Source organism: Podarcis liolepis (genome assembly GCF_965112155.1).
Source record: "Podarcis liolepis genome assembly, chromosome: 3".
Taxonomy (NCBI): Eukaryota; Metazoa; Chordata; class Lepidosauria; order Squamata; family Lacertidae; genus Podarcis; species Podarcis liolepis.
In genome coordinates this window covers 21,611,235-21,637,418 of record NC_139557.1, presented here as the reverse complement: position 1 = coordinate 21,637,418, position 26,184 = coordinate 21,611,235, and the positions used below count along the sequence as shown (strand labels likewise).

Genomic DNA, 26,184 nt, shown 5'->3' with positions numbered 1-26,184 from the left:
GGTTACAAGTTTGCAGTTGTTTCCACTGTTGCTAGATTTGCCTGCTGGGTGTTTGCATGACACGGGACACATTCACGGTATGGGAAATGAAAATTTGAACTGCTGCATTTGAAAACAATATAACTTCATAGAGACCAAAATGTTATTTACATAGCAATTTAAAGATTATGGACAGTTCTGCTGACAAGTACAATGTAGAAGCTAGAGGTGGTTAGAGAAATGATGTCTCGGAAGGCCCTTGAGCTATTGTGAGTGGGTTATATATTTTATATTATATTTTATATATTTTAAGTTTAAATTTGGAAATTGGTTGGGCTTTAGCAGGATTTTATTATTGCATTTGGCACCCTTGTAAAACTGTAACATGAGCAGGTTGGCAATTTGTTTTCAAATTAACATTGGATTTTAATAATGTTAATAACAGCTATTGTTTTTCATGCCCTGCTACAGGCAATTCAGTTGAGCTCACAGGTGGACTCTTGACTTTAATTGAGAGGCCATGTCATCTGATGTGCAACATTATCCTACTTTAGGAGCAGGTAAGTTGCACACATAGAAAGACACACGAGTTAATTTCACCTAAACTGGAGGTGCTGTAAAATTTTTAGGGTGCACACATAGCAGACACACACTTCACACACAGAATAACCTTGCAAAAGTCATCTTTGCACTCCAACTTCCTCTGCAGAAGGAAATACCTTGGAGAAGAAGAAGAAGAAAATATTATTATTTATACCCCACCCATCTGGCTGGGTTTCCCCAGCCACTCTGGATAGCTCCCAACAGAATATTAAAAACATGATAAAACATCAAACATTAAAAACTTCCCTAAACAGGGCTGTCTTCCCAATTGTTATTTCACTTCCAAATCCTTCAAATCCTGTTTTAAAAGCATATTTTGTGGAGTCGGCCCCAGTAACCTGGATTCAATAAATAAGGTACAGTATATACGATCTCAAAAGAATGGCCAGACTGCCCAAGTAATGCAATCAGTAAAACATGATCAGGTATCTTGACAGACAGGAGAGAAGCCATACTCTCAAATTTCTGTTGTAGACCGCCTCTTTCTGTGACGCATGTATGATGTTTTCGGGTGGTCTTTGGTTAAGGGGTTGGATGACGTCTAAAGTCTTTAAAGGTTCTTGCACACTTTGTTCTGGTCCTCACCTTCTTGCAAGTGGCCACGGGGGGAACTCTGTAGCAACAGAAGAAAACAAAATATATTCCTTGCTAGAATGGATAGGTAAGGTGATGGACTATGCAGAATTGGCAAAGTTAACAGCTAAAATAAGAAAACCTAATGCTGAAAATAAAAAAATTCCTTCCAGTAGCACCTTAAAGACCAACTAAGTTAGTTCTTGGTATGAGCTTTCGTGTGCATGCACACTTCTTCAGATACACACTGTATCTGAAGAAGTGTGCATGCACATGAAAGCTCATACCAAGAACTAACTTAGTTGGTCTTTAAGGTGCTACTGGAAGGAATTTTTTTTATTTTGACTATGGCAGACCAACACGGCTACCTATCTGTAACTAATGCTGAAAGTTTCGTGGAAGAACGGAAACCCTTTTCGGAATATTTACAGAAATATTAAATGATGAACACTTGAGCAGGATTGGAACTATGAGCATTAAAGAGATTAAAGATTACAGTGGTTTTGTTAAGGTTTAAGAGATAGAAGATAGGCTGCAGCAAAGGGAGAGAAACACAAACACCATGGAAAAGGGAGTGGGATGTAAAAAGGGAGGCTATTATGTATTGAAAGGCATGTGGGGGGAAAAATTTGAAACGTAATTTTAAAAAAGGCTTCTTTTTCTCTGACCAATAACGGACTTAGGGGACACTGCATCCCTTAATGGAGAGTTGGGCTGTAAATGTTAACTCCCCTTTTTTTCCTATAACAGGGGTTTAGCTAAATTGACCTAATTGGAATTTATTTCAACGCGGTGTTAAAATAAATAGCAAAATCCTGATAGCCCTCAACGCAGCAGGGACTGGGAAGGGGGACCCCATTCTACACCTTTGCCATCTTAATTAATAACCTCTCAATGGGATTCCCTCCCACCCTCCGCCTCTAAGCACTTTTAAGCCAGTGTTTCCCACGCCTGGGTCTCTATCGGCCGTCGAACTACAACTCCCATCATCCCTGACCGCTGGTCCCGCTAGCTAGGGATGATGGGAGTTGTAGTCCGACGGCCGCTGGAGACCCAAGCGCGGGAAACAGGGGCTTAAGCGAATGGCGAAACTGCCCAGCTAACCCAGATCTCGCTAACATAGGGGAGATAAAACTCACCGCTGGCCAAAGGCTCCAAGAAGCGCCAGCGGCGCGCAGCCAGCTCGGGGCGTTCCGCTTACCTCGGCGGGGGCGGGATGTCCGTGAGGTGTGGGCTCGGCATTGGCTCCGCAGCCCGCCTATCACTTTTCTCCGAGCCTGGCGGAAGAGCCGACGAGCAGCTTCCTTCCGACCGCTGTAGGGGAGTTGGGCCGGCCGCATCGCTGCTTCCGCCCGGCCTGCTCAGCAGCTGCCCTGTCTGGTTCTGTCAACCACGGAAAGCGCCCGGAGGGACTGATCCGGGCAAGGTACGTGTTTGGTTTCCTGACCGCTGAGCTCGCTTCGGCTGCTGAAGGTTTCCTCCCCGACCTTTGGCCGCTTTGCTTTCTCTCTCTCTCTCTCTCTCTCTGTTGCGCAGTGGGGGAGAGCAATAATAATAATAATGTTGTTTAGTCGTGTCCGACTCTTCGTGACCCCATGGACCAGAGCACGCCAGGCACTCCTGTCTTCCACTGCCTCCCACACTTTGGTCAAACTCAAGTTGGTAGCTTTGAGAATAATAATAAATGATGATGATGATTAATATAATATATTATTGTTGTTATTATTTATACCCCGTCCATCTGGCTGGGTTTCCCCAGCCACTCTGGGCAGCTCCCAGCAAAATATTAAAATACAATACAGTGGTACCTCTGGTTAAGAACTTAATTCGTACTGGCGGTCCGTTCTTAACCTGAAACTGTTCTTAACCTGACGTACCACTTTCTCTAATGGGGTCTCCTGCTGCCGCTGCGCCGCCAGGGCACGATTTCTGTTCTCATCCTGAAGCAAAGTTCTTAACCCAAGGTACTATTTCTGGGTTAGCGGAGTCTGTAACCTGAAGCATCTGTAACCTGAGGTACCACTGTAATCCATCAAATGTTGTGAAGGGCCAGACCAGAAATAGCCTCTCTGGGGTGGGGAGCAAGCCCTCGCCCATCCCCCAATTCATAGAATGGTAGAGTTGGAAGGGACCCTGTGGGTCATCTAGTCCAAACCCCGGCAATGAAAGAATCTCAGCTAAAGCATCCATGACAGATGGCCACCCAACCTCTGCTTTAAAACCCCCAAGAAAGGAGAGTCCTTCCTTGGACTCTCCTTCAGCAGCACAGGTTCTTCTTTGCCTTTTCGTTATGGGCTTTGCTGCTGCTGCTGCTTCTTGTTGTTTATTAGCATAGTTTTCACACAGTTTTAGGAACCTCAGGGGATTAAGCCAGAAGTTGCTACTACAGCGGTTACTACTACTTACTTGCCCCCAAATGGAAAGAAGCAGAAGTCCCAGTAAAAGGGAAGAATGGATAGAAAAACTTATGGAAAATGCAGAAATGGCAAAACCTACCAGAAGAATAAGAAACCAAGATAACTATATATATATATATATATATATATATATATATATATATGAATGAATGGAAGTTTATTGAATACTTACAGATAAATTATAAACAGGTACAATAATCCTGCCAATGTTTTTAACAACCTGCAGTTTTATAAGGGTATATATATATATATATATATTTAAAAAGATGAATAAATGAGCAAATTGGGTTAATTTGGATATGCCAGAAGATATTAAAAACAAATTTAAGGAACCGCAGAAGGAAGGGGGATGGAAGTCAAGTTTTGAAATGTCAAAATGAATGTAAAATTAGTGAAATGTATAAAATTAGTGAGATGTAGAAATTGGAAAAGTATAAATAAATAAATACATTGAAAAAAAGAAAAAGGAAAGCCAGGGGTGGGGGACCTCGAGGCTAGGGGCTGTTGGGGACTTCTGGCTTTCAGAATCTGGCTTGGTGCATTGAGGTATTAACATCGTTAGTACTTCGCAAGGAAAATCTATTCCTTTAAAACAGGAATGAGGAATCCCAGGCACCAAAAGTAGCCCTCAAACCCTTTCCACCTGATCCTTTGGACTCTAGACCAGTGTTTCCCAACCTTTTTTGGGCAAAGGCACACTTGTTTGATGAAAAAAATCTCGAGGCACACCACCATTACAGCCCCGTGACGTCAGCGCGCAGCGTCGCGCCGGGAGGGACGCACGAAAGTGTAAGTTTCAATTTTTTTCCCTCCCCTCCTGTGTAAAGGGGAATGCACTCTGCTAAGTAAAGGCACTTGCCACAGGGCCACGCAGCCAAGGGGTCTAACTCTGCAGGGAAAAGCTTCCTGTCTTTCCTCTGCCCCCTCCCCACCGGAAAGGGATGGTGGCTGCAGGCTCTGCCCCCTCCCTTAACATCTGCAAAATGATTAAGGCTGATACATTGTGTTACAGGATTTTATCTAGGTAACTTCCCTGAGCTGTCAAGTTGAAAGGGTACATTCAGGCATATTTGCAACATTTAACAACTTTAAAGATGTGCCCCCCCTGTAATTTCCATAACAGTTGGAAGGTCAAAAATATAACCTCCTATGACAACTCCTGCAACCCATGAGCTTTCAGACAAAGATCATGCATGGACAAATGTAAAGATCTTTGGAAAGTATTGATCGAAACCACAGTAACAAACGAATCAATGTATCTTCAAGGGAAAGAATAAGTAGATCCATTTGCATATATAGCTCTGTAGGCTTAATTATATTCCATTGCTATTTTGTTATTGCTCTTTTCCTCTGCTTCTATTTATTTTTAATGCATGTAACCTTTTTATTCCCCCTCCCCCCCCCGCCAATTTAACTCCTTGTAATACTCTCAATAAAATATAAAGAAACAAGAAAGGAGATTCCCACAAAACATTAGGAAGGCCTTTCTGGTGGTGAGAGCAGTCAGACAGGGGAAGGGGCTTTTAGGGAGAGGTGGGGGGGGGCATCTGCCAGGGATGCTTTAGCTGTGAGTCCTGAATTGCTGGGGGTTGGACTGGATGACCTTTGGGTTCTTTCCGGCTGCAAATTCTACCTGCCTTCCCCCCTCCAATTGATCAACACACAGAGATGCAGGTGGCCAGGGAACCACCTGTGCACACCTGAGCCTGCAAGGGGCAGTCAAGCCCCCTTCACCGCCTGCCCCCCCGCCAGCCCCCTCTCCCCTCCTCCCTAGGCGGCAGCTCCGCCATGACCACAAACGGCGGCGGCAGCAGCAGCCGCGCGCGGCCCGGGCTCCCCTCGCCGGCCGCGGGAGCCAAGGCGCGTGACGAGGGAGCCAAGGCGCGCGATAATTTTCTTAAATTATATCAGCGGCGCCCGGCAGAGCAGCCCTCTCGGCCACGGCAGCCCGGCTCTCCCAGCCCCCGGGGGCCGCCCTCCTCCCTCGCGCACCCGCAGCGTTCCCGCCCGGAGAGGCGGCGGCGGCAGCAGCAGCAGCAGCCGCGCGCGGCCCGGGTTCCCCTCGCCGGCCGCGGGAGCCAAGGCGCGCGACGAGGGAGCCAAGGCGCGCGGCTCTCCCAGCCCCCGGGGGCCGCCCTCCTCCCTCGCGCACCCGCAGCGTTCCCGCCCGGAGAGGCGGCGGCGGCAGCAGCAGCAGCAGCCGCGCGCGGCCCGGGTTCCCCTCGCCGGCCGCGGGAGCCAAGGCGCGCGACGAGGGAGCCAAGGCGCGCGGCTCTCCCAGCCCCCGGGGGCCGCCCTCCTCCCTCGCGCACCCGCAGCGTTCCCACCCGGAGAGGCGGCGGCGGCGGCAGCAGCAGCAGCCGCGCGCGGCCCGGGTTCCCCTCGCCGGCCGCGGGAGCCAAGGCGCGCGACGAGGGAGCCAAGGCGCGCGATAATTTTTTTAATTATTGGGGGGGCGCCTATGAATGAGAGGCGGGCGCTGTGGACGGAAGCGCTGCCCGCCGAGCTCGCAGGCAGCCAGGCAGGCAGACGGCGGGAGCCCCGCGCTGGGCGGCCTCTCCTCGCTGCCGCCGCCCCGCCTCTCGCCGCCCGACTCGCCCGCCTCCCTCCCACGGAACACAAGGCAACGTTCCACGGCACACTAGTGTGCCGCGGAACACCGGTTGGGAAACACTGCTCTAGACAGCCCATGTTCCCCTGTTCCTAGGCCACGGACTTCAATAGCCCTTCGAACCTGCTCTTTCAGGGAGAATGCAGTCCCATCCAGGGTAGACAACTAACCCATTTCTCATACAAGGGAGCTGCTCACCCACACTGCCTTTTGTCTTGCCAAGATTTGTTGCTGTGTCCACTGTTGCATCTGGACACCCTGTAATTTCCCTTGCATGATGGACTGGCCTGATCAGTGATTGCGGAAATGGGAGAGAGCTTTTGCAACGTAACACTTTGTGTTGCCCACTCCTCTGAATGATCAGGCAGATATAGGTCTCAGGGCGGTTCACAGAAAACACAACCTGACTGTTTCATCATTTTATAGCTAATTTAATGATCTGCGGCCATGTTCTGTTGTAATACTGTTGAAGCAAAAAAACCTATGTGTAGTGATCAGGTAGGATTGCTATGAGGAATTATAACAAAATATACAGTAAGCCATCTGTGTCAGCAATGAAAGCATTGCGTTGGCTGGGTTTAAACTATTTTGATATGATTCTTGATAAATCCACACCTCTGCATCCCTGTTCCATTTCTCTGTCTTGACAAGTCACGTCCTTCAGGCAGGCATCCTGGGTCATCAAAGATAGTGGGCAGTTTCTTTTGATGTAGCTTTTCTGGTATGTTAATCTTAGGGCCACGAAACAGATCTCACCTGAAGTTAATAATGATCGCTGTCCTCCTGGCCATCATTCTTATTATGTATATTGCTTGTTTATCACCTCCGGGGTTGCCAGACGGCACTCCTTTTGTAGTTCTGTTTTGTTTAGTAAAGGTAAAGGGACCCCTGACCGTAGAGCGGTACCTATTTATCTACTTGCACTTTTGTTCTTTCGAACTGTTTTGTTTACCCCAGAAATAGGCGTTCTTAATTGGTTTTGGTAGTTTAACTTTTCCCCAGTGGGGTTTGTTGAAATGCTCACAAGAAATCTGATTGGTTCTTATGAACACCCTGTAAAAAGTTCTTTTGTGAATAAAACGACCTGGGCCGAGGGGTAGAGGGAGGGAGATTATTATACGCACCCTTCCCAGAGTCTTGCTGGTTCAAGCTTCTGTGTGTATTCTTATTAATCAGAGTTCAATCCTTCCTTTACTTTGAGAACGCCTCGACCTATGTATATAGCAATTGCCTCACTCCTGTTAGCAACTGTGCTTCAGCATTCTGCACTAATTGCAGCCATTGTGTGGGAGGGAACATCTGGCAGCTGCTCTGAACTTCCCAAATATATGAACGTTTGTTGAAACTCTTGCCGTGGTTGTTGCCTGGCCACACAGGAGCTACAAGTCGCTTCTTCCTTTGCTTACAAGAAAGCCCATGTTGTAGGACATCTTACTGTCTAGCTAGATACATTTCAAGGCTTTTTCTTATTGTTTTCAGCCATAAGCATGAAATCAGAACATGAAGTTCCGCTGCACGAAGAGTTCACCTATGTTTATGGAATGGCTACGCAAGTCATTAAGTGTGGGCCTTGGAAAGATCTCTGGAAACGTAAAGGTGCTCCCAAAGCCTTGCTTCTGGTTATTCCAGGTAAGTTTTCTGACACTTAGGGTTGTTTTTGTTTTTTTCCGCATTTCCTGGATTCCAAGAACTAAACCAAGCCATGACTTGGATGGAGGAAGACTTGGGTACGGTTGTGTTGAGCAAGTTAAAAAGGGAGGAAGAAATGACGTTCATTGATAGCTTAATTGAAAAACCTTAATAGAAAGCTTAATTGATAAGCTTGTGGTATTGTAGATGTGGCACAAAACCAGTCAGAGATCTGTTTGTCGAAGGATGACTTGCACCACAAACTAGGCCTAAACTGAAGTCCCAAAATGCAAGACCTGTGCTCCTTTACGTTCCTAATAATAATAATAATTTATTATTTATATCCTGCCCATCTGGCTAGGTTTCCTCAGACACTCTGGGCAGCTCCCAACAGAATATTAAAAACACGATCAAACATCAAACATTAAAAACTTCCCTAAACAGGGCTCCCTTATACTCACTTTTAACCATTTGTCCATGTTTTTATCTTTTTAAGTTATGTATAGTATAATCAGCTTTTAATTAGTAGTTTTTATCCCTTACCTGTTTTAAGTCTTATGTGTTCAGTTTATCTGTATGTTTTATCTTATGCTGGTCTGCGACCGAAATAACGTTTGATACTGATACAGTCAGAGATACTTTTATATTTAAATAAAAGTAACAAGATCTTATTCATTTGTTGTATTATAAACGATATCATAAACACCATGCTTCAATTTGTTTCTGTTTCTTTAATGCTTATGTTTCCTGTAACAAGGTCTTGTGTCTTTAAATGACAGTTGCCGGTTACATAAGGCTTTGCTGGTAAACTCTACTTCTTAACCCAATTGATTTATTTCACAACACTGATAAACACCACTTGATTCCTGTGCCACAAGAGTTTAGACTACATGACCCTCGGGGTCCCTTCCAAATCTACAGTTCTGTGATTCTATGTAAGAAACCTCAAAGTGGTTTAGCAAAAAAGAAGTAGTATTTTTTAAATCAAGACAAATTGACAACAGTACTTCAAAACATACAAAGGTTAAAATGCGAAAACAGATTATAATTACCTCAGCTTCCTAAGCATCTGAGTAGGCTTGCCTAAAAAAGGTTTTTGGCAGGCCTCCCAAAAGTGTACAGTCGAGACGCCTGCTTGATCTCAATAGGTAGGCAGTTCCAAAGTTTAAAGTGCTGCCACACTAAACAATCAAGTTCTCGCAAATGTGGAGCAGGTATTATATGGCACCTGTAGCCATGCCAATTCCGCCAGCCGAAAAGCATGTGGAGTAAGGCGAACTTGTAGTAAACGGCTTTTCTAAGGACCTTATATACTAATAGTAGGGGACGCGGGTGGCACTGTGGGTTAAACCACAGAGCCTGGGACTTGCCGATCAGAAGGTCGGCGGTTCGAATCCCTGCGACGGGGTGAGCTCCTGTTGCTCAGTCCCTGCTCCTGCCAACCTAGCAGTTCAAAAGCACATCAAAGTGCAAGTAGATAAATAGGTACTGCTCCAGCGGGAAGGTAAACGGCACTTCTGTGCGCTGCTCTGCTTCGCCAGAAGCGGCTCAGTCATGCTGGCCACATGACCCGGAAGCTGTACACCAGCTCCCTCAGCCAGTAAAGTGAGATGAGCGCCGCAACCCCAGAGTCGGCCACGACTGGACCTAATGGTCAGGGGTCCCTTTACCTTTACTTTATAGTAATACTAACACCGTAGTAAATTGGCAGCTAATGCAGATCTCTGAGTACACCTGTTATGTGTGGCAAAGACCTCACTCCTGTCAGCAATTGTGCTGCAGCATTCTGCACTAACAGCAGCTTCCAGATCGAGCATGAGGGGAGCCCCACACAGAGTGCATTGCAATTGTCCAGTCCTGAAATAACCAACACATGAGCTACCGTGGCAAGGCTTTCCTTGCCTATAGCAGTCAAACCTGTCACCTGCTTCCAGGGGCAGAGCTGGACCCGAAAGAACCTCCAAACTGCGAACCTGCTCCTCAAGGTTGCAGGTTCGATTCCCATATGGGACAGCTGCATATTCCTGCACTGCAGTAGGCTGGACTAGATAACCCGCAGGGTCCCTTCCAACTCTACAATTCTATGATTCCTTCAGGGAGAGTGCAGTCAGATTCAGACAAAGCCAGCCACAGTGCCTATGTCTAGCAACATCTGGAAGGCACCCAAATGGCTACCCAAAATCTAGACTTGCTTTTGAGAGCCAGCAAAGACCTGTTCTCTTTCTATTCAGATACAGTTGTACCTTGGAAGTCCAACAGCTTAGTTCCCGAAAGTTTTGGCTCCCGAACGCCGCAAACCCAGAAGTGACTCTTCTGGTTTGTGAACTATTTTTGGGAGCCAAACGTCCGATGGGGCTTCCGATTGGCTGCAGGAGCTTTCTGCAGCCAATCAGAAGCCGCGCTTTGGTTTTGGCAGTTGAACGGACTTCCGGAACAGCTTCCATTCTACTTCCAAGGTACAACTGTGTTGTTGTTGTTGTTGTTGTTGTTGTTGTTGTTGTTGTTGTTGTTACTGTTTCAGTGAGAAGGCCCTGGAGTTTCAGTAGGGAGGAAAAGGTCCAACAGCTGCTGTTTTCTTTTGTTTTTAAAAAAATTGCGGCAGAAGCTTTCTTAACGCTAGAATTTGGTGTGTTTACTTTTCACAAATCTTGCCATTCAGGCTTTGCGAGCAGCATTTATTACCAACCAAAAACAACGTAATTATGAAAACAAAACAATTGTACTTTCTGACTGTAGCACGGAAACAGAAGTACCAGAAGATGGTGCTGTTTTAAAGATAAGCATGGATGTGTTTTCTATATTGTTTTGATGAGCCTGTTCTCGGAATTAAAAAAATATATATCTATGGTTAATTTTGAGATATAGTAAATTGCAGCATATGTTCTTGAACAAACTGTGATTTTTGTTGTAGTTTATTACTCATTATACTTAAGAGCGGTCCTTTGAACCTTGCCGCTCTCTACCAGACATCTTTATGTACCCAAATTGGAAGTGTTGTCCATTTCAGTGTTCTTCCACATTTGATTGGCACACAGGAAGGTGGGAATTTAGGCTAAGGCAATGGTCCTTTGAGCCTAGTGGGTAGCATTCCGGCATGGACATGAAACAAAGTATTCTGCTTTCAAAATCTAGTGCTCTGCTCTCAAAAGTGTTGTAGGTGTGTTTTAGAGTCAAATAGGTAACACTTTAAAAAAGCAGGACTTTGCCCTGCTGGTTTTAGCACAATAGCTCCTGACAACCGTTATTTGGATTTTCAGTAAAAGAAAAGGTAAAGGATCCCTGGATGATTAAGTCCAGTTAAAGGTGCTGAGGGGGCCGGCGTTTGTCCACAGACAGCTTTCCAGGTCATGTGGCCAGCATGACTAAACCGCTTCTGGTGCAACGGAACACCATGATGGAAACCAGAGCGCACAGAAACGCTCTTTACCTTCCCACTGCTGCAGTACCTATTTTTCTACTTGCACTGGTGTGCTTTCAAACTGCTAGGTTGGCAGGAGCTGGGGACAGAGCAACGGGAGCTCACCCCGTTGCGGGGATTCAAACTGCTGACCTTTCATTCAGCAAGACCAAGAGGCGCAGTGGTTTAGATCACAATGCCTCTTGTGCCAGAATCCTGGGAAATCTAGTCTGTTTCACATTAAACCCATAGGAGACTGGCATTCCAAGAAGTGTTTATTCTTGCTTTAGATTCATTTTACAGAAATGTTGTTTTAGGTCCCTCTTCCCCATTCTCTCTTCCAGTTAAGTCGTCTCTAGGCATCTCATTTTGCCCTTTACAGTAGGGAAGAAGCTTGTCCTATGGCACCAAGTGGCAAATCACTATTGATCACTGCAAATCACTGCTGCCTGTCAAGGGATCTGCTTCTGTTCTGGCTTGATTTAACCTTGTGAAGAACCATGTTCTCAAAACTGGCATAATGAGCATATCCTTCCATTGAACTAAAAACTTCGAGGTGGAATGGTGGTGAAGAAACTGAAGAAGGAACTGCCAGGGCTGAACCTTGCCTCTGCTGTGAACTCGCTAGGTGGTCTTAGGACAACTCACTGTTCTCTCATCCTGTATCTGAAATATAAAGATAATGTTGGTGCTATTCTATTATCAGGAGTGCTGTGATTGTTTGTGGTGTATGGTATTTCAGCCCCTTTGAACACTGTACGACTCTGTGAATGGCATAATTTGTTAGTGACTAAAAGTCTTTTCTTAAACGAGAGATGATGCAATTAGCCCATTGCAAGAAAACTCTTTTGTTGGATATTAACAGGAAACAAAACATTTGAGAGTTTCTTCTGCACACAACGCTCTTAACTGTGGACTTAGATTTTAGTCCTGTAGAACAGGACAAATAAGATTGCATTACTTTGATCCCTTTCCAAAAAAATGCCTACGCAGATGATCAAACTACTGTAGAATGAAGTTTCTTTGCTTGGGATTAGCTTGCATATCACACTGCCAAATTCTGAAGATGATTTGCTCACACATTGGCTGTAGATACATGGCAGAAACGCTGGAAAACCTTGGTCCAACCTCAATAAACAGTCTGGTAATTCAATAAGCAATAGATTATGGGCTCGTTCAGTTTTCTGACAGCATTATTTTTGGTCTCTGCTGGCATTGTCTGTTTGGAGTGGTTTTCAGGGTCAGTAGCAATTCTAAGGAATAGCTCAGTCAGTAGAGCCTGAGACTCTTAATCTCAGGGTTGTGAGTTCAAGTCCTAACTTGGGCAAAAGATTCTTGCATTGCAGGGGGTTGGACTAGATGACCCTCATGGTCCCTTCCAACTTTACCAATTTATGATTCCACAGCAGGGATGGCTAAACAGTGGCACTACAGATGAGTGTTGATGATGGGAACACTGTGTGTGTGTGTACAGTGGTACCTTGGGTTACATGCGCTTCAGGTTACATCCGCTTCAGGTTACAGACTCAGCTAACCCAGAAATAGTGCTTCAGGTTAAGAACTTTGCTTCAGGATGAGAACAGAAATTGTCCTCCGGCGGCGTGGCAGCAGCAGGAGACCCCATTAGCTAAAGTGGTGCTTCAGGTTAAGAACAGAGTCAGGTTAAGAACGGACCTCCGGAACGAATTAAGTACTTAACCCGAGGTATCACTGTATGCACAAACACAAACAAAAATACATATATTTGACTAAGCAGATGCTGTCCAATTGTGCCTGTTTTTATATGGTCTTAGCTGTTTCCTTTCTAAAAGAAATTTTAGCAGAACTGGGCAAGAAATTTCATTTGAATTTCAACAACTTTCTGAAGATTTATTTAAGTTGAAAAAACCAATATTGCCACCAGTTGACAATTCCAATATCAAAGTGATGTTTATACAGAATTAGTCACACTAGAAACGCGTTTTCCAAAGCAAGAAGTAAAAAAGATAATCCAAAATTCAAAGAAGATCTCAGGCGGTGACTATTTGCCCCAGGATAACAGTATTTCACCCACACACACCCTTAAAAGAAAACCTCACAGGTGCCATAAATTGCATGCATCATTGAACACAAAGCTTATGAGGATTATCTAAATACTACTTAACAAGGATTATGCAAACACTTCTTCCTTTCACTGTTTAACTGATGGTGGAAGTGAGAGAATATTCAATATACTGCCCTATAGAATTAATGGTAAAGAGTGAAACGATGTGGAAAGCTTTGGCAATGTAAACCTTTATATTTTTTCTGGTGCTAGGGGTACGATTGAAATAATAATAATCTTCAGAAGATGCATGAATTATTTTTTTAGGAGAACACACCAGTTTGCAGTAAACCCAGGGACAGCAAGGATGCACTTTTGATACATTTTTTTTTAAGTGTCTTTCACTCTTGGACACTTTGATTTTCCCTGTCACTGGAAGAGAAATTGCCTCAATATTACATGAATCCACAGGTTTTGTTGCATATCGGTAGAACAACCTTGCAAGATCTTTATTGAATCCAAGTATGTTTGGCTAAATAGAGGTCTTTGGAAACACGTGTGTGTGTGTGTGTGTGTGTGTGTGTGTGTGTGTGTGTTTAAAGAAAAGGCTAATTAAAGCTAGTTGAATTTGTCTAAATGAACCAGAATATCACATGCTTCAATACCAGAAAAAATGAATGGAAGCCATTCTTTTTTTAAAAAGGGGGGAGGGAGATTTTAGTGTTACATGTCCCTGTAGTTGAGCCCAGAATTTTATTAGTTGGATATATTGTTTTTGAGTAATTACTTCATTTTTTTCTCATCTAGGAGGCATATTCTTCAGCGTAAATGCTTTCAGTAGACTCATCATGTAGACAAATGGTTAAAAACAGCCTCAGTTGGTTAGAGCACGGGGCTGATGATACCAAGGTTGCAGGTTTGATCCCTGTATGGCAGGGATGCCCAACAACTTTGACTCATCCTCCCCACAAAAAGCTCTGGCCGATCCAATGGGTAGATCACTGCTGGTTTATTTTTAGTGGGAGTAGATCGCAGTCCCTTGGAAGTTGGGCATGCCTGCTGTATGGGACAGCTGTACATTCCTGCTTTGCAGAGGGTTCGATTAGATGATCCTCAGGGTTCCTTCCAGCTCCACAATTCTATGATCTAAATCTGACTGACGATGTAACATCACAATCTCTATGATCTACGGTATATTGGGTCGCTTAACTTTAAAGTGAAAAATCTTACCCTCTGTGAATGGTAGCATACAACTGAGGTGCTTCTTGCTTCAATAGTTGAATTCAAGTACAGTGGTACCTCGGGTTACATATGCTTCAGGTTACAGACTCCGCTAACCCAGAAATAGTACCTTGGGTTAAGAACTTTGCTTCAGGATGGGAACAGAAATCGTGCAGTGGCGGCGCAGCAGCAGCGGGAGGCTAAAGTGGTGCTTCAGGTTAAGAACAGTTTCAGGTTAAGAACGGACCTCTGGAACGAAATAAGTTCTTAACCTGAGGTACCACTATACAGTAGTATCTCGGTTTACGAGCTTAATCCGTTACGGAAGTCTGTTCTTAAACCGAATCCATTCTTAAACTGAGGCGCGCTTTCCCTAATGAGGCCTCCCGCCGCCCATGCCCTTCCACCATTCAGATTCCGTTCTTAGACTGAGGTAAAGTTCTCAAACTGGGACACTATTTCTGGTTTTGCGGAGTTTGTAATCCAAATCGTTCTTAAACCGGAATGTTCTTAAACCGAGGTACCACAGTATTAAGTACAAAGGGGTCAGCATTGTGAAAAACATGTGGCGACGATGCATGAGTTGGCTGCAAGTCCAAATGGTTCATTAGCAATGATGTGGCTTTTGCAGTCTTTCGTCCATTGCCTTTCAGTTTATGAGCTTTAGTCTTAATAGACCTTCCTCTCTGCTTTTCCTCCAGGTAATCCAGGTTTACCAGGCTACTACCGGGCATTCTTGAAAAAATTGTACTCTTGCCTGAATCAACAGTATCCGGTCTGGGCTGTAGGGCAAGCTGGACACTGTAAACTCCCCCAAGGCATGAAAATGCTAGAAGGTACTGTGGAATTGACTTGCTAACACGCTGCCATCTTGCAATGCTAGTACTTTCTCCATTGACATCCATGACCGCTTTGTGCGTGCAAAACGATAGCTATCTTTTCTTTTCTTTTTACTGTGCTCTGTGAGAGTTGAAGCATACAGTGGTACCTCGGGTTACATACTCTTCAGGTTACAGACTCCGCTAACCCAGAAATAGTACCTCAGGTTAAGAACTTTGCTTCAGGATGAGAATAGAAATTGTGCTCCGGCGGTGCAGCTAAAGTGGTGCTTCAGGTTAAAAACAGTTTCAGGTTAAGAACGGACCTCCAGAACAAATTAAGTACTTAACCCGAGGTACCACTGTACTGTAAATCTTATAACAGTTCCTATTTATATGCCCAAGATTATCCTCCTTAGAGAATATAAGGACATAGACTATATATTCCAAGGTAAGAAGGTATCAAAATGAGAATAAGTATCTTATAAGCAACATTAAAATATTATGCAGTTGGCTCACCTTGGAGAACACTGGGACGTGAGTTATTTATTTTTTAAAGAAAATCAGTGTTGGGACAAAAGTGTTGAGTTGTCCATAGGTTGATAGTACAGTCAAACCTTGTTTCTTGAACGCCTCTGTTTTGGAAAGTTTCGGCTACTGAACGCTGAAAACCTGGAAGTAAATGCTCCGGTTCTCAAACGTTTTCCGGAAGCCAAACATCCGACACGGCTTCCACTTGAGTGCAGAAGGCTCTTGCAACCAATCGGAAGCTGTGCCTCGGTTGTCGAACATTTCGGAACCCGAACGGGCTTCCGGAACGGGTTACGTTCGACAACCGAGGTTTGACTGTAGCAGGTTTTTATTATATACTTAGTAGGTTGTTGATGACTGCATTGTTCTCCTTTTTCCATGTCCTTCTGGGGTAAAGATGACACTATTCATATTGAAAGGGTGTATGAGGTGTTACGGGACGGGTAGTATCTCTGGTTATGTTTCTTCTGTGGTGGTTTGTCCAGCTTTGGTCCCCACCCTGCACTCAGCTCTCACTTGTGGCTTCTAGAAGCTGGTAGTATGTGACGAAAGGGATGCAGGTGGCGCTGTGGGTTAAACCACAGAGCCTAGGACTTGCTGATCAGAAGATCGGCGGTTCAAATCCCCTTGACGGCGTGAGCTCCCGTTGCTCGGTCCCTGCTCCTGCCAACCTAGCAGTTCGAAAGCACCTCAAAGTGCAAGTAGATAAATAGGTACTGCTCTGGCGGGAAGGTAAACGGCGTTTCCATGTGTTGCTCTGGTTTGCCAGAAGCGGCTTAGTCATGCTGGCCACATGATCCGAAAGCTGTACACCGGCTCCCTCGGCCAATAAAGCGAGATGAGCACCACAACCCCAGAATCATTCGCAACTGGACCTAATGGTCAGGGGTCCCTTTACCTTTACCTAGTATGTGACAACAGACACACCCCGGGAAACAGCTTTGACTGGCCGGCTAAACCAGGCGAGCAGATGGGTCTCAAACCTCAGTGAGTTTGAGACTTCCCCTGCATGAGAAAAGACAGGCTCTGGTGAATTGAGCAGAATAGACCAGAAGTTAAGAAGGTGGTTTCTGCGCAAGCTGTAGATATACGATGGTAAGGAGCAGGTGGGGCTCGCTAACCTGGAAAAGTAGCCCATCCAGGAGAAGGGAAACTCTGATCCTAAACCTCCACTGCCTTTTGGGATATCTTCGGGAGAAGAAAAGGCCAAAGAGTTAATCCTTCACAAATCCAGAGTGGCGCCCCTAAGACGGTTGGATGGTGCCTTGTACATCCTTCCGGGAACTCCTGCAGCCAAGCATATTGCTCTGCTTTCCTTTGGACCACATCAGCAAAGGCGAGAGGCTTCACCCCCCCACTCCATTGTCTCTCGAGACAGACGGCTGCCAATGATTCATGTAAAAGCAGATGCACAGTTGTGCATGAAATAACTGGGGAAAGGAGGTACAGTGCTACTTCGGGTTACATATGCTTCAGGTTACAGACTCCGCTAACCCAGAAATAGTACCTCAGGTTAAGAACTTTGCTTCAGGATGAGAACAGAAATCGTGCTCCGGTGGCGCGATGGCAGCGGGAGGCCCCATTAGCTAAAGTGGTGCTTCAGGTTAAGAACAGTTTCAGGTTAAGAACGAATGAAGTACTTAACCCGAGGTACCACTGTATACCAGCTTGGGGCGGGGGGAATACTTATTTGGAAGTGCAGAGACCTTTTTGCATCTTGAACGAATGACAGAAATGTAAAAAGCAACAAGATTACGGGAACCCACAAGCAGCAACTGTGCCAGCTTGTAGGAGAATTCTCTTTCCTTCCTAGATCTGTGTGTGTTCTGTAGATTTTCAAAACGGGTATAACCATGCAAATCCATTTTCGCATGGCTACAGAGTTTCCTAGCTGTGGGCTCAATCAGCTTGTGTTTGCTGCTGACCCATGAGAAAGTAGTAGGCTCTTGGCTGCAGTGAACTTGAAAGTCTAATTCAAGCCCCAAGGCTTGCATGTTAGACATGTATAATCAATGCATGTCAGCTTGTGTAATCCAAGCGGCTGCATGCCACAGCTAAAAGAGCAGCAGCAAAGCAAAGCATCATGTCAAACTTCATACAGCACAGATAGACTCAAATTACTGGCACAGGTCAGCCAAGCCAGACATTTGGCAGTAGAAGGCAAAACATAAAATATGAAAGGAGGTGGGGGGGTTTTTTAACGTGAGAGGGATTTTTATAAATATAGTGATCAGCTACGATTGATACACACATGCAATGATCATCTACAGCCAGTATATAGCATTTTTCTGTGTGTAAGACAGATTTTTTTACTAAAAAATTTTTTGTCAAAAATTGGGGGTTGTCTTATACAGTGGTACCTCGGGTTACAGACACTTCAGGTTACATACGCTTCAGGTTACAGACTCCGCTAACCCAGAAATAGTACCTCGGGTTAAGAACTTTGCTTCAGAAATCGTGCGACGGCAGCAAGAGGCCCCATTAGCTAAAGTGGAGCTTCAGGTTAAGAACAGTTTCAGGTTAAGAACGGACCTCCAGAACAAATTAAGTTCTTAACCCGAGGTACCACTATATTGATCAAATTGTTTTGAAATGAATTTTGAATATATATTTGCTGTTTCGTAGACTGTTTTCTGTCAAAGGTAGTGCAAAGCTGCAGTGGTGGGGGAAAAATAGAAAAAACCCTCAAATGTACTGTAGTAGTAGTAGTAGTAGTGGTAGTAGTAGTAATTTATTTATATGGCACCTGTCTGACTGGGTTACCCCAGCCACTCTGGGTGGCTTCCAACAAATTAAAACACAATAAGACATCAAACATTAAAAACTTCCCCACGCAGAGCTGACTTCAGATGTTCAGAATAATATCTAAACATGAGACTGACTGATTTGCTCACTACTTAGACAGTTGGTCCTAATACAGGTATTAACTTACTGTTGTTGCTAGAATCTGTGAAACTCTCAGAACTAGTGTCTTGTTCAAACCACTTATGAGATCCAGTTTCTGAAGCGAAGTGCTAATATTTGACATTAGCTTTTTTTTCTTTACCTCTTGGCTCTTTGCACCTGAACTCTTCCTCCTGTGGCTTCAAGGCTGACAAGTGAAACCCGATACCTCATGATATTTTAGTCAAATTGCTGCTAATCATTGTGGTCAAATGTCAGGCTCTAAGGCAAACATTAGCACTTTGGCACTGGGAGGCGGTAGGGGGGGGGAGAGACACCCCCTAGGCTTCAAACTATTAGCAGATCTTGAGAATTAATGTTTGCCGGTAAGCCCATGACCCCACACACAGTGTAGAAAAGCATGATACGCTGACCTCAAGCAAATTTTTCATGTGACTTTCACTTTTAGGTGGGTTTGTGTGTATTTATCAGTTGTGTCAGTCCTCGAGAAATACCTCAGTGTGGAAATAATTTGCTTAAAATAACCTTTCCTTTTTTGGTGGTGGAACTGGTGGATTGTTCAGGGACAAAAGCTTTGAGGTGCTCTCCTCAGAGGAGGATAACTTGAGTTGTAGCCTTATATATTTCCACTCTTTGCTTGACTGGTGACTTTAAAAGCACAAGAATAGGTGCACACAAGCATTTTCTATAAGCTTCCTTCCTCTGCCCACCCACATAATACCTGCAAAGGGGGAAATGGCAGTCAATAACACTCTGGCAAAATAGGCAGTGGTTGACTGAAGGGCTGTCCTCTATGCTGCCTGAGTAGTTCATCAACTTTGGCAAAGTGGCAGCAGAGCAGGCATTGGATCATGGGAGTCAACCTCACCCATTGCCACTTCCAGAATGACCACATGTCTTCTGGGGTCCTTTTCCTTGGAGCAAGTCATTTGGCAACCTGGAGAGCCTTGATATGTCCGTGGCTGGGGCAACCCAACCAAATGGGCAGGATAATATTAATGTTGTTGCTGTTATGTTGCAGCAGCAGAAGGGAGAGATAACAATTTGAACTAGTTTCTAGGTTGTGTTGTAGTTTTTCAGTTTTCTTGTTGGTTGTGTACCATAGGTTATGTAGTATAAGCACCAACAGCTGGGAAACACTGGCCTGTAAGCACTCCAATTGGAGAAAGTGTCATGGGCTCTAAAGATGCTCAAACTCAGGACGAAAGGGAGAAATGTGCTGAGAGGAAAGCACGCTTGGCAAACCCTCACAGTGATCAACTCCCGCCAGAAAACCTATGTCCCCACTGTGTTAGGATGTGTGGATCCAGAATTGGCCTCCACAGTCACCTACGGACACACTGTTAAGACCGTGTTCATGGAAGACAATCTTACTCGGCTACGAGTGATCGCCAAAGAAGAACAATCTGCTGGAGATCAGATTTTAATGGTGGCTTTCTTGCGTACAAGATTTTAGTAACTCATGTGAGAGCCAGTGTGGTGTAGTGGTTAAGAGCGGTAGACTCGTAATCTGGGGAACTGGGTTCGTGTCTCCACTCCTCCACATGCAGCTGCTGGGTGACCTTGGGCCAGTCACACTTCTTTGAAGTCTCTCAGCCCCACTCACCTCACAGAGTGTTTGTTGTGGAGGAAGAAGGGAAAGGAGAATGTTAGCCACTTTGAGACTTCTTAAAGGGAGTGAAAGGCAGAATATCAAATCCAAACTCCTCCTCTTCTTCTTCATGGGAGATTTTTGCATCACACAGACTGTATGTATTGATAAATCTTCCAATTCCTCCTAATGCTTTCCATTATTGGGCTCTAGAAACTTGATTATAACATCTACTGATAAAAGGGCTCAGGAAAACTGATAAGCAGCTTCTGTGGCTGGTGGCCTGACTGTTAGAAGAGATCTCATGGACCACTGAACAATCTTCCAGTTCACAGCACACCACAGAACTTGACCGCCAGTAAAGGGCTTTGGGGAAGGGGAACAAAAGAAATTTAGGAATAATTGTATCCTGTTGTATTGAGAACAACCAACCTACAAAGTGTAATTTCGCTGCTGTAGCTAACGAAGGTGTGTTCAAATGTATCTAAAGATGCAATGGAACCTCTTTGTTCAACATTTTTTTCAAATAATTAGGATAGTAATTTGCTGGAAATTCAGCGGCAGAATGTGATATTTTTTTAAGTGGCTGTTGGTTTAAAGCTTCTCAGCACCCTTTTCTAAACCAGTTCTTTAATTATTCCGTTTGGAATAGTTTAAGCAGTGCATGTGTATTTACTTAGCCTCAAACTCTGAAGTTGATTGATTGATTGATTGATTGATTGATTAAATAATAATTTTTCACCACTAAAACGTTCCAGCCAGTTACCAGTTTCTGTCCCAAATGCATCGTCTAGCTTCACCGGCAACATGTGTTATTGCACATAGAATGCTAGTTATGGAGCTATAGGATATATTAGTTGTATTTTTATACACATCACTAAAGTTCTGTGTGTGTACACGTGTGTTACATTATTTAGGATGGCAGGGGAGAAAGGAACTTGCCAACATTCTGTTATCCTGCTTAAAAACAAACAATCTATACATGCTGAGTAAACATTAGCAAAATCTTTAAATGTTGTTTTTTCCTTTTCGGTGCCCAATATTGACACTTTGACTCATAAGTTTTCCTAAGGTTTAGTTTGCTTGACTCAATGTGCAGATACTACCTCTGAACAGCTTCTTTTTTATAATCTTATAAACACCAAGTTCTTATTTATATCCTGTAGTTTTGTCCATTACAACCAGTGTATTATGGGGTGTTTTTTAAGGGTCACAGAGGAAAGGGAAAGCTGAGTGTAGTCAGGTGAATTTAGAGAAAACGGAATTCAAAAAGCTTAATGAACTACTAATTAAAAATACCTAAAAAGAAGGGAGGTCATCATGAATGAAAGTTTGCTAAAGGTGAAATATTGAAGGCACAGTCACAAACAATTCCACTAAGCAAGAAAAGTGGGAGGCATCTAAATAAACCCGCGTGGCTGTATAAGGAGCTTTCAAATGAGCTGGGATTTAAAAGGAGCATGCAGAGGAAATGGGAGGAGAAAACCATAAATGAAGACTATAAACAAGTAATCAACACTTTCGGGGAGAAGGTCAGACAGGCTAAAGTTCAAATGAAAAGTTTAAAATGTTAATAAAAAGGGGCTGGATATGTTCAAAACAGGAGGAAGAAGTAGGTCTTCTGTGGAGAAGATACATAAATGTTTTTGGGTGACAGAGAGAAGATGGAATTGCCTCTGTCTTCACCCAAAAGGAAAGCAGTGATAACAGAATAAATGATGCAGAGAGAGAGTTACAGCCCAGGATTGGAAAAGAGGCGGTGAGGGAACACCTAGCTACTTTGATTGAATTCAGATCTCCTGGTCCTGATGAACTGCATCCAAGGGTGCTGAAGGAACTTGCAGGCATCATCTCAGAGCCTCTGTGTTTGAGAATTCCTGGAGAACAAGTGAAGTCCCTGCAGACTAGAGGTGGGCAAATGTTGTCTGATCTTCAGAAATCGGATGGGTGGGGAAGGACCCAGGCAACTACCGACTGTTTCAGCTTGACTTCAATACTAATAAAGGTCCTAGGCAGTGCTGTTTTTCTAGAAAAAGAGGAGCCGGAACTCACCATGAATACCTCTCTTGTTCTCTTATAATGGCAATGGTGCCTACCTGAGAGGTGCGAGAACTGAATTCCAATGAGTTGCAGCTGAAAAAAAGCCCTGGCCCTAGGATAGATGATTTAACAGTTGGTCTGTGAACAATTAGGGTGCTGTGATTATGAAGAGCTAGCATGGGTTTCTCAAAAACAAGTCTTGCCAGACCTACCTCATTTTCTTCTTTTGATATGAACTTGGTAGATCAGGGGAATGCTGTGTACAGAACATATCTTTATTTCAGTAAGGCTTTGAACAAAGACCCCCATCATAATACTTCAGGAGAAGCTGGTAAAATGTGGGCTGGGTGATGCTATTGTTAGGTGGATTTGTAGCTGGTTGACTGTCTGAGCTTGAAGAGTGGTTTGTCAGCATGCTGGGACAAGTGGAGTGCTGCAGGGTTCTGTCCTAGGGCTGGTGTTGTTCAACATCGGCATAAATGACTTGGATGAAGGGGTTGAGAAGATGCTTCTTAAATTTGCAGAAGACACCAAACTCGGAGGGGTAGCTAATACTTCAGAAGATAAACTCAGATTCAGGATGACCTTAAGAGATTGGAGAATTGGGCGAAACTAAAGGCAGGCAAAATTGGAGGGGTAGCTAATACTTCAGAAGATAAACTCAGATTCAGGATGACCTTAAGAGATTGGAGAATTGGGCGAAACTAAAGGCAGGCAAAATTATAACTCTCGAGTTATATTATAAGCACAATATGGCAATCCCTGCCCATGCAGCTTAAAATAAACTGCTGAACCTTATCCGCAGCACACTCATTCATCAAATTTCTTTTTCAGATTCTGATGGTGCTATTCTTGATATGTTAGCAATTTGTGTATCTTATTTTATTTTTTTAAAAAAGGTCTACCTTTTTTTTTACATACTGTGTGCCACAAATATATGGGGGGTGGGGACAGATTTTCCCTGCAAAATACTTCTGTAATTTCAGTTCAGAGGGTGAGCTTCCTGTTTATAGAACCGTCTGCAAGAAGCAATGATTCACTTTGAGCATTTTGTAAGATATTCGTCAACATTGAGGTGTCCCACATCAATGTGTGTGTAGAGGAACTGGTTGTTTTCCCTTGTGTGTCTCAGGAACTATCTCAGCACAGTCGTTTTTGTCCATCTTGATGCTTCAGCGTTTGCTGGGCAGTTTGGCCCTCCCTTCGGAAGGTTAAAGGGACACTTCAAAGTGCAAATACTCATAACGCATCATTATTTCACTTTCTTGTTGGACTTCATTACCAGATGTCTTTTTTTAAGGAAGTGGGCAAACATTTTTGTCCCAAGAAGAATGTGTGGAAGCAAACAGCCTGCAAAATGCTACAGGCCTTCATTTTTTCATTATTATTTTTTAAAAAATGCTTTTGTTTGTGTGTGCATCTGTTTAAGATTTATTTATTGTAAAATTATTTCAGTGTCAGGCATGCAGAACTGCCATTGAGGTCTGTAAATTGCACGTATACATTAGCATAATGTTTACCATAGGCTTGCCACCAAGAGAGGAGGTAGGTTGAGGACTTTGCACAGGCTCCAGTTTTAATATGGTTAAACTGCTTTAATCCCACTGAAGTCCATGGGGCTTAAGGAAACTTGCTGTGGACAGGATGTAGCCATAGCAAAGAAATTGTCCTCCCCCCTGTTTTTTTTAAACACCCCCGCCACTCCTGCTTTAAAGTAACATATGTGTTCACATTAGGACAACAAGCCCTTAAGGCAGTGTTAGAAACTCAGATATATAATTTAAGGAGCGCCAAATGACTCCTTAAACCAGGGTTACAGTCACCAAAACGGAATGCCGGGTTGCCATTTTTGATGTCTCAAAAGTCGTATTTTTCAATACGGCTTTTTTGGTTCCTGAAATTCATTTTGATTGTGCGGATAAATTATAACGGACCTGTCTGTACCAACATATTGGCGTCTTTTTACCAAAGCCAGATTACAGTGGTACCTCAGGTTACATACGCTTCAGGTCTTAGTCAATTGCAACTCTGAGTATGACTTGCTTCTCAATAAATGTGGAATAGAAAATTCTCGGTTTGAAATATTTTTGGAAAAAATAAACAAACAAGCACTCACATATCACCTATTTTGTCCAGAGAAAATACAGTGGTACCTTCAGGTTACATACACTTCAGGTTGCAGACTCCGCTAACCCAGAAATAGTGCTTCAGGTTAAGAACTTTGCTTCAGGATGAGAACAGAAATCGTGCTCCGGCAGTGCGGCGGCAGTGGGAGGCCCCATTAACTAAAGTGGTGCTTCAGGTTAAGAACAGTTTCAGGTTAAGTACGGACCTCCGGAATGAATTAAGTACTTAACCTGAGGTACCACTGTAAATGTATTTCCATCAGAAGTGCTAAATGGCAGACTGAGAGGCATCTCTTAATCAGAATAGGCTCTGTGTATGCTCTCAGGATGTCAATTGTATGAGGCATCTCCTACTTCATTGCGGACAATATGAGCAAGCTAGGGATCTATTGATTAAACCCCTACTGGCAAATCGGCCGGGTAAATCTGAAGGGGTTGTCTGTATGAATCTGCATTTTATTCTATGTTACAGGTCTTTGCACCGTAATAAAGATTTATCAGTATATAATGAACAGAAGGACAACATTAATTAGGAATGTTATAAAGAGACCAAAATCTAAAACTTAAGGATTGCAATGATAGTACAGTGGTGCCCCGCAAGACGAATGCCTCGCAAGACGGAAAACTCGCTAGACGAAAGAGTTTTCCGTTTTGGAGGTGCTTCGCAAAATGAATCTCCTATGGGCTTGCTTCGCAAGACGAATATGTCTTGCGAGTTCCTGCGGGTTTTTTCCCCTTTCCCCTCCTTTTTCTAAGCCGCTAAGCCGCTTATCAGCTGATCCAATAAGCCGCTAAAAACCGCTAATAGCGCTAATCCGTCAATGGGCTTGCTTCGCAAGACGAAAAAACCGCTAGACAAAGAGAATCACAGAACGGATTCTTTTTGTCTTGCGAGGCACCACTGTATTGAATTTAAAATATAAGGAAGTGGAGGTGTGGTGGTGTGAAGTCGTGGGGTGGGAAGGATTTATGTCTGTGTAAATAGTAGTTTATTTTCGTGTGTTTTTTATATTGGCAGGGTGTATTTTCCTTTCTTTTTCTGTATGATGAAAAACTCAATAAAATTAAATATATACAGTCATACCTCTCCGAACGTCCACCCCCTCGATCGTCCATTTCGGCAGACGTCCGCGGCAAACCCAGAAGTACCAGAATGGGTTACTTACAGGTTTGCCGCTTCACGCATGCAAAGAAGCGCTACATTGTGCTTCGTGGATGCGCAGAAGCACAAAACTGCTCCACATGCATGCGTAGAGCGATGCTCTGTCGAGTGTCTCTTCCGCCGAACATCCGGGGCTCTGGAACGGATCCTGGACGCTCGACGAGGTACCATATATATATATATATATATATATATATATATATATATATATATAAAAACGGACAGAATTCTACAAGGTATGTTTCTAGTGTGTGAAAACAGTCCAGACCCAAGGATCCCGCAGGCATACATCTCCAGATGTTGGAGGCGTCAGTTGCCATCCTTGCACCCAGGCATCTTCACTTGTTTGCAAGTGGCCGATAGCAAAATGCACCTAGCAAATTTCAAACACCTACCTTAAAGTAATGTTAGGTTACTATCTTGGCTACCCTGCCCTGCATTGCTGGAGGAGACTCTTGAGAGTCCCGTGAACTTCAAGAAGATCAAACCTATCCATTCTGAAGGAAAGCAGCCCTGAGTGCTCACTGGAAGGACAGATCCTGAAGCTGAGACTCCAATA

The 26,184-nt window shown here is 44.0% G+C and overlaps 1 protein-coding gene and 1 long non-coding RNA gene across 3 annotated transcripts in view; one reads left to right on the top strand and one right to left on the bottom strand.

Annotated features, from left to right (window-relative positions):
- Positions 1-363: 363 nt before the first annotated feature.
- Positions 364-1,253, bottom strand: LOC310703532. The gene is made up of 2 exons (XR_014524226.1): positions 1,038-1,253; positions 364-698 (listed from the first exon to the last, which is right to left on the bottom strand). It is a non-coding gene; the product is annotated as an uncharacterized lncRNA (long non-coding RNA).
- A 1,213-nt stretch (positions 1,254-2,466) lies between these two features.
- The window catches only part of LDAH (lipid droplet associated hydrolase), a 99,018-nt gene continuing 75,300 nt past the window's right edge, over positions 2,467-26,184 (top strand). Inside the window, exons 1-3 of one of the 2 annotated variants that reach the window (XM_083495713.1) lie at positions 2,467-2,581; positions 7,663-7,812; positions 15,155-15,289. In XM_083495713.1, coding sequence (XP_083351839.1) covers positions 7,671-7,812; positions 15,155-15,289 — 277 coding nt within the window. In that variant the 5' untranslated portion in view covers positions 2,467-2,581; positions 7,663-7,670. Of the gene's footprint in view, positions 2,582-7,514; positions 7,813-15,154; positions 15,290-26,184 lie in introns of those variants that run through there. The other variant, XM_083495712.1, reaches the window with a different exon arrangement.